This window comes from Apaloderma vittatum, unplaced genomic scaffold, assembly GCF_000703405.1.
Source record: "Apaloderma vittatum isolate BGI_N311 unplaced genomic scaffold, ASM70340v1 scaffold2724, whole genome shotgun sequence".
NCBI lineage: Eukaryota > Metazoa > Chordata > Aves > Trogoniformes > Trogonidae > Apaloderma > Apaloderma vittatum.
Window position 1 is genome coordinate 52,111 of NW_009711939.1, and position 8,218 is coordinate 60,328.

An 8,218-nucleotide genomic window follows, 5' to 3' on the forward strand; every position below is an offset into this window, starting at 1 on the left:
CACACTGACAGGGCTTACACAGGTTCCTTCTATCAGGAGAGAAGCATTTTATTTTGAAGCAATTTTATTTTGAACTTGATCCAATAGATGCTTTGGTCCATTTTTGTTTCTCACCCTACTGGCAGTCTTCACGGTTCAAACACTTTCAACAGAGCAGGGTGGCCTGGCACGCAGAACACATGCGCATTTCTTTTCACATTTTGGTGAGAGAAACTATCTCTGGTTCCCTGAACAATCAACTACGGTATGAAATAGATCAGCGCAATGTTCTACTACAGAGTAAAAGGAGCAAGGATCTCCAGGCTTCTGCAGGGTTAGCGCTCTCCCAGGTAAAATGGGAGTTGCAGTATGAAATCCCTTCACAAAAAGGTGTGGAGGAGAGAAATGTCCCAAGCAGGAGTCTGATCATTTAGCTAGTGGAAACAAGAAACCTCACAACTCTATGACAAAGAACTAATCAGATTAGCTTGAAGAGCAATCTTTCAAATGTTGAAGTGAATTTATTTTGCAGTTTTAAGGCAAACGCTTTCTAGGCAAGTGAATCTACACTAGCCAGCAGAACAGCTAATCTCTGGGCTGGCTGTTTCTAGGAAGGAATCTCAGGAAACAGCCAGCAGGAAAACAATCTCAAGAGAGGTATCCTCCAGGGTAAGGCTGTAACACAAGGTGGCCAAGAAATGGTTCCAACACTGCCTACTGACTATGCATGATTCATCTGTAACACGATAACATCACTTAAAAATAGCTGGCAATGCTATGTGGGCACTACATGAACCACATATTTGCTTAATTTAGTTATTTTTTTGACCAGCTATAATATGTGTCCGGACATGCAGATACCATCTACACAAAAACAATCAGCTAAGCATTGAATCCCTGCCAGTATTATTGCTTTGGTTGGTGGTTATACTGATCTATAATCATGGTACATCCTTCAGTGAGTATGAGACTACATGTGATTGGCAGACTACTGTGCTTTGTTTGACACTGAATATGACTTAAAGGCCAAGAAACATTTGTTACAGAAATAACATTCATCAAAACCCCCAATCTCTGCTGCATAGACGTGTGATAGAAGCTCTTCTTTCCTGGTCTATATACTGGGAAATCAGTCTGACAGAAATCACTTACCCTCAAGATTCAGATATCTCTGAAAAGCATGATTCTTGGCCAATTTTTTACCACCCCTCTTAGAAGAGATATGTTTTAAAAACACATTCCTGCCTACAGAATATCCAGTTCTACACTACGTAAGACTGTTGAACACCAATTGTCCACTATAAGAGGTACAGGGTACAGCTTCACACCTTATGAAAAGCTAAAAACTATATAAAAACTGTTAAGTACTTTCATAGTTTACAGATACAGAAAATAATCATTCCCATTAAACTATTACCTTCCTTCAATGAAAGAAGCTACTATTTTAAAAGTCCTAGTGGCATGCTTTGCATGAAGATTTTTAACAGTAATCTCCCTTGTTCATCTAAAGCAATTTAGATTTAGTCAAACTTTAGAATCTTTCCCAAAACAGTTCACTTACCATCCAGAAAAGGGTTCCAGTGGCAAATTCTGAATAATGCTCTATAGTAGATAGTACACTGAATATTAAACAAATCAGAACCAAGAGAAATCTGTAAAAAGAAAACTGTATTTAGTGACTTGACAAGTTGCATTGCAAATCCAAATCTCATTTTAGCTCTCTCATTCATAAAACTTCATTAATCACAAGTACTTTATGTTTTATCAGTTAATTCTTCCTAGTCAAGTGAATACCAGCATTTTGCATTAAATAACTTTTAAGAAACTTCAATGAAAAATGTTCCATTAAATGCATTGTATAAATTCAAAACATACAAAATACAGAAGAAACAGTTACTACTACATTACTAGTATCACCATTCAGATCAATAAAAAAAATCAGAAGTCTCAAAATATATACTCCTTCCTCCAAAAACAGTTTAAAAAAGCAAAATTGAAAAGTCATGAGAAATGGAAAACAAAATATGCAATTGAATCCTAGTTGATTAAATGCTCTGATGTTGGCAGAATATCCATTACTTTAATAGTTACAATGTCTTGGCCATCTTTCCACCAGTGGTAATATGTTCAACATTTAAACAACTGGTGAAAATAAATTATATATGAAGACACCTGATGGACAGACCAGAAAGACAAGTTTCTTATATGTTTGCGCTACATTTTTTACCGTGTCTTAAGGTCATGCGGAAAAATAAGAGAAAAATAAGAAAACTGAAATTTCTTCCACTAACAGCCAGAAACATTCCTTCTTGTGTACCAGCTTGTCCAGCTGTCACTTCCTCTGATTCCCTGCCAAGACGCTGTATCTAAAATTCTAAACCAGCAATTAAAACCTTAACAGTCCTTGATGTGATGAAGCATTTTTCCAATGACAAACCCTTCTGAAGAAGATAAACACGACTGATAAGCTTAGTTCAAAAACTTTGAAGCAAATGACTAACAGCCCTGCTGGCTCTACTATTAAAATTGAGAGATTTCAGCAAGCAAATATGAGCACAGTAACTACACGTAATGTGCTTTTGGTGACTTTTACATGAAAATTAGAGGAGGAAGAGCTTATTAGGAAGGGCAAAAGCTCATCTTCAACTTAGAGACCAACAACAAGATGAATTCCTTAGAAGTCTACCCAGAGATTTGTCCTGGGCAACACTTTTATATGTGTTTCAGAAGAGGAGATGAAATGCACCTCATCAAGTCCACATATAACACCAAACCAGAGTTCAGTCAATAAACCTGAGGTCAAAGACAGTGGCTAGAGGTGCCTGGACAGGCTAAGGGATAAACCTACAGGAATGTCATAAAATTCAACTTGAACAAGTGTCAGGTTCTGCACATGGTATGGGGAAGACCCAAACTCATATCAGATGAAGACTGCCCGTATCTTGGCCTGCATCACCCCTAGCCTTGCCAGCATGTGGAGGGCAGTGACGGTTTCCTTTTGCCATGGACTACACCAGTGCACATAGATGGAGGCCCAGGGTACAACACAGAAATGACAGACCAGAGGGAGCTTGGTGGAGGGCAAAAGCAGCATGAGAACCACCCTGACTCAGCATGAGCAGGGACAGGTGCCACCACCTTAATGGCAATGGAAGCCCTTACTCTACTGCTCTCTGTCATGGGTTAGGGCTGGGCCGGCCTCTAACACGGACAGACGCTCTCTAACCCCCTCTTCCCACCCCAAATGGGAAGGAAAAGGGAATGAAGCAGAGAGACTTTCAGGTTAGAGAAGAAAAAAAACTAGAACAGCTTTAATGAAACAATAATAGAAATAATAGGGGAGTGATAAAAGAACTACATACAACTATAGATAATAGCCCGATATCAAACCCAACTCCCTCCCCTGATATCAATCACCACTGATGCTGCAGAGCAGGAGGCACTGGGGAAGCCCCAGGCTCAGCAGCAGCGGCGGGGAGCTGGATACAGGGAGCTGGATTCGGGAAGTCAAGATCCGGATTAGAAACAGGAGGTCAGATGGAGTCCTCTCTGAACACTGGCCATTGCAAAGAAGGGCAAAGAAGAAAAGGGCGAAAAGGGAAAAGGGCATAAAAGGCAAAAGGCCCGAAACTCTCGTGATCACTCAATTTATACTAAATATGACGTATGTGGGATGGAATACTCTCGTTGATCACCTATCCCATCTATTACCCTCCAGAAGTGCCACCTTTTACTTCCTTGTGACCCCTCTTACTACCCGGCACCCCCAGCGTGGCACACAAGAGCCAGCAGTGGCCTTGGTCACTGTAGGAATAAGTATCAGCAAGAGTCTTTCTGCATCCCAGTCCCAGGCAGTAACTGTGAATATCAGGTGTTATCACTGCCAGTAGCACACACTGTCTGCAAAAACATGCTGCTAACTTCAGAAAATATTGTCTTTTAGATGAGACTAAACTGAAAAGTAAAAATCACTAAATAGGACTGGGTTTTAGCTCAAACCCAGGACACTTACCATGTGTCCCACTTGCCCCAAAGGCCTGTACATCTTCCAGCCACCTGGTTCATTCCTTTCACCTATTTTTGCCCCCAGGACTTGTCCTTTTGCAAACTGCCCTGTGACTGGCTGATAGAACAACTTGCCTCTTCCTGTCAATATCAGAAAGGCAGCAGAGCTGGATGTCCCTGCCTATGATATACCCATGGACCAACATTTTTTATGTCATTCTCAATCTGTTTTCCTACTTCTCTGTGACTGGATGGTTGCCATATTTTTGAAACCATCATACCCACATGATTTCAGACCACCTCTGACAGGCTGCTCATTTTCTTTGGACCAGAAGCACTTTGTGTATACATATGTTTCTATATATAGAAATAGACATACATAGTATATAGACTATAGAATTATAGCGGATTGACCTTGATCCAACTTGGGCAAAACTAACTTAAATTATTGCCAGTAAAAATAGATTTAGATAGTGAGAAACAAAGAAAAACAAGGTATGTCCCCTCCCCCCGTTCCTTTCCCAGGCTCAACTTCTCTCCTTCATTCTCAGCTCCTCTACACCCTCCATCACACATGCCCTGAGTGACACAGGGGGATGGGGGATGTGGAGTTGTGGTCAACCCAAAACACTCTGTCTCTGCCCCTCCTTTCTCCTCCTCACACTGTTCCCCAGCTCCAGCCTTGGCCCTTCTACAGGCTGCAGTCCTTCAGGATAAACCTGTTCCAGCACGAGTCCTCCATAGGCCACAATTCCCCTGCTCCAGCATGGGCTCTCCATGGGCTGTAGTTCCTTCAGAAAATATCCACCTGCTCTGTCTTGGGGTCCTCCATGTGTCGCGATGTTGATGTCTGTTCCAACATGGGTCATTTCCAGGTGTTGCAAGGAAATACCTGCTCCAGCATAAGCTCTCGGGAATCTTTGCTTGGGTACCTGGAGCATCTCCTTCCTCTCCTCCTGCTCTCATCCTGATGTGTGAGGGGCTGTTTCTCACACTTCTTTTCCTGACTGCTTATGTGGCATTTTTGCTCTTCCTTAAATATATTTTCCAAGACATACTACTGTCTATGCTGTGGGGCAAAACTGTGCCCTGCAGTGGGTCTTTTGGAGCCAGATGGAACCAGCTGTGCCCAGCATGGGGCAGCCCTGGCCTCTCCTCACAGAGATCACCCTGCAGCCCCTGCTGCCAATGCCTGGGCACCTGCATGCAGTACATGAATATATAATATGGGATATAGAACACAGAAAACAAATAAAAGTATATGTGTAAATACAGATATAAAGGAGTATACATATAGGAATGTTACTTATTTACTCACAGATGCACTTTATATATACACACACACACTATAGAGGATATCTATTTATGTCTATATATACACACACAGATGTCAGGGAGCATGAGACTGGGGCTGCTCCACTGAAGTCAGGCACCAAGCATGACAGCAGCACAGGTAAGGCCATCCCCTTACTCACCAGGATGCAAGTTTGCAATACCTAAGTAGGGCTGAGGCAGTGAGGACAACCAGTTCCATCAGCCTTTCAGCAATTTCTCACACACGCTGAGACAGAGAGGCAGGCCCAGCTTCCATTCACGAATTTCAGGCAAGGGCAGCAAAGGATGTAGTTGTAACATAGCTCCAAGGTCTGTAAAAGAGGCTGGTGCAAGACTGGAGACAAAGCTATCTACATCACAGATTCAGGTTTAGCACTTGCAAAGATCTACATGTGTATGGAAACGCTCAGAATATGGTTTCCTTGGAAGGTAGCCTGCACCGATATTCTTTATGCAGTACATTCAAACCACAACTAGAACCAGGGAAAACAGTAGAATGCTAATATCTGTGGGCACACAAGGGCCCTTCAGCTTTCCTTTTCCTCTTGTAGGAGTGCTTCAGGTTTTTAGACTGTCTCAGGATCTTCAGGAATGCTGAAAAGAAGATAATGAACACCAAAACCAATTCCTATTCACATAACTGCTGTGCTTGGTCCAGTCATTCATACACTGCTTCTATGTGTTAACACAGATGAAGCGAGACAGCTGTTTCTCAGGGGCCACACAAGAAACACCTAGCTTTGTTCAAGCCTAAAACTGGACATGAAGACACAAAAATCCTTCTTCCTTCTATATAGCTCTGGAAGGGCTCTTTTCCACAAGCAGAGATTTGGGAAGACTTAGGCCACCATTAATGAATGAATCTCTGAAGCAGTAGCTAGAGCTTGACATATACAACTGTCTCTGAATCAAGTTTGCATTTCTTGCGTATTTACCTGTCTTAAGCCACACTACTAAAACAGATCTTTAACATGGATTATCCAGGTTCTTAATCAACTGATTGTTTGGGGGCTTTTTAGCATCACCCCTGGACAGTAGGTTAATTCTATTTCCTTTTGAGCTGAAAGCAGGGGGACAGTGATAATTTGTTGTGTAACTGCTCCATTTGGTATCTGGTGATGTGCGCTTTTGCACTTCCGTGGTATAAGGTGATTGGTATGGAAGTATACAAAACAGTTTTGGAAAAAAATATTTATTTGTGCACTTCAAGAGGCTCTAAAAGATGTATTTGTAATGCAACTATAATTCATGTTTGCATGTAATTGTAATTCATATTAAAAGATAGAATTTCACTACCAATTATTTACTGTTATAATATAATTACTGCATAGTTACTGTTTTCTATAAAGAAGAAGACCAGATCTGCAGAGGAAAGTTCTGTGTGATGCTTATCTCAGGAATTTTTGTGATTAGATTATGGTCTTAGGTTACTTTGAACTATTTCTATCAGCTACAGATGTGAAAGTTATTTATCTGAATTTTTAGTCTCCCTTCATATGGTGTTTAAATTATTGCCCTGGTCTGAGAGCACCAGGACAAAAGTTCTCTGGGACTCCTGATATACGTGACAATCACAGTGTGGGAGGAGCCGCAGCTGTGCCTCTGGGGAGGAGAGGATGGGTCAGGTGTCCCAAATGGGCCAATCACGGTATTCCTTCCCATGGTGCTTGGTATAAAAGTGCTCCTAAGGGAAGCCCTAGGCTTTTTAATGTTTGGTGTGCTGGGTTTAGTGTTAGCTGTTTGTCATTTCTCCCTGTGCTGCTGGTGCCTCCTGTTTTCACACTGCAGAGGAGCACTGTTCATCGGGACAGGTTGTCTTCCCTTGCCTTTTTGGATGGGAGCAGCACAGCTTCTTTTCTGGTTTGTTTTCTTGTGGGTTATTTTTTTAATTATTATTATTACTATTTTCATTGGGACTCTGGGCTTGGGCGCTCCTGTCTGCTGCCAAGTATAGTCTGGGACTTTTTTCCACTTGGGACCTTGGGCTCATCTGGAAGTTATGGGTTCATTCTTAACATATACTCTTGTATCTCTAAGGTCTCTTCCAACCTAGGCCATTCTATGATCTTTTAATATATTTGCATGCTTTTATAATATCTATATATAGTTAAACATCTTAATTGTAATTCTAAGTGTTATTTTCTTTTTCATTATACTGTTTCAAGGTGTTTTTTCTCTCCCTGGTTCCCCTGTTATTCTCCCCTAGGAGGGTGGTAGGGGTATCACAGAGACCGTCTGTCAGAGTTTAGTGGCTAGCCAAGCCTTAAACTTAGATGGTGATGGGTGGCAAATGGTGCATTTCTAATACGCTAAAACAGCAGCTACCTTGGTGAGAGAGTTCCTGAGTGTGCCCTGCACTGATCTTGTCTTAGCTGAGAGACAGCTTGTAAAGCTGAGATTTGGCAGCACTGTGTAAAAGAATAAGTGAAACCTGTGCTGCCAGAAATAAAAGAGAGAAGGAGCCAATGGGAAAACATGTTTATTGCGCTTACTGAAAAATTAATATCTGGTTTCTCCAGATATTAATTAACGGCCTCATATTCAGGAGGCCGCTTTGCCACTTTTGACGGTGTTAGCAAAGAAAAATGCATCCATGGTGGGCATCTTAACGCTCTCTGGTTCTTTGTTAATGGCAAATACCCAGGGTTGAAACGTCTTTAGAAAAAAATCAGGCTGAAAGGTAAAAGACTCTCATAGTTTGTCTTGGTCAAGGCTAGCATCTCTTTTAGTAAAGGACAGATCTTAGCCAGAATCTCACAATTTACTAGTTACGCAACTCATCGTCCAGTTCTGCAACTTCTTTTACTTCAAGATACACAAGCTGCCGAGCATACTATTCAGTAGTTTTACTTCCAGCCTCGAATGTCTATCTCTTTGAAAGTGGTGGCATGTTCTAGGG

The 8,218-nt window shown here is 41.6% G+C and overlaps 1 protein-coding gene across 1 annotated transcript in view; it reads right to left on the reverse strand.

Moving 5' to 3' along the window:
- Positions 1–4,853, reverse strand: part of LOC104272719 (potassium voltage-gated channel subfamily KQT member 1-like) — a gene marked incomplete at its 3' end in the record, with an annotated part of 46,976 nt that extends 42,123 nt beyond the window's left edge. Inside the window, exons 1-3 of the mRNA XM_009867790.1 lie at positions 4,647–4,853; positions 4,008–4,165; positions 1,541–1,631 (exon numbers count right to left, since the gene is read on the reverse strand). Of these exons, the coding sequence (XP_009866092.1) occupies positions 1,541–1,631; positions 4,008–4,165; positions 4,647–4,853 (456 nt within the window). The remainder of the gene's footprint in view (positions 1–1,540; positions 1,632–4,007; positions 4,166–4,646) is intronic.
- Positions 4,854–8,218: the final 3,365 nt, after the last annotated feature.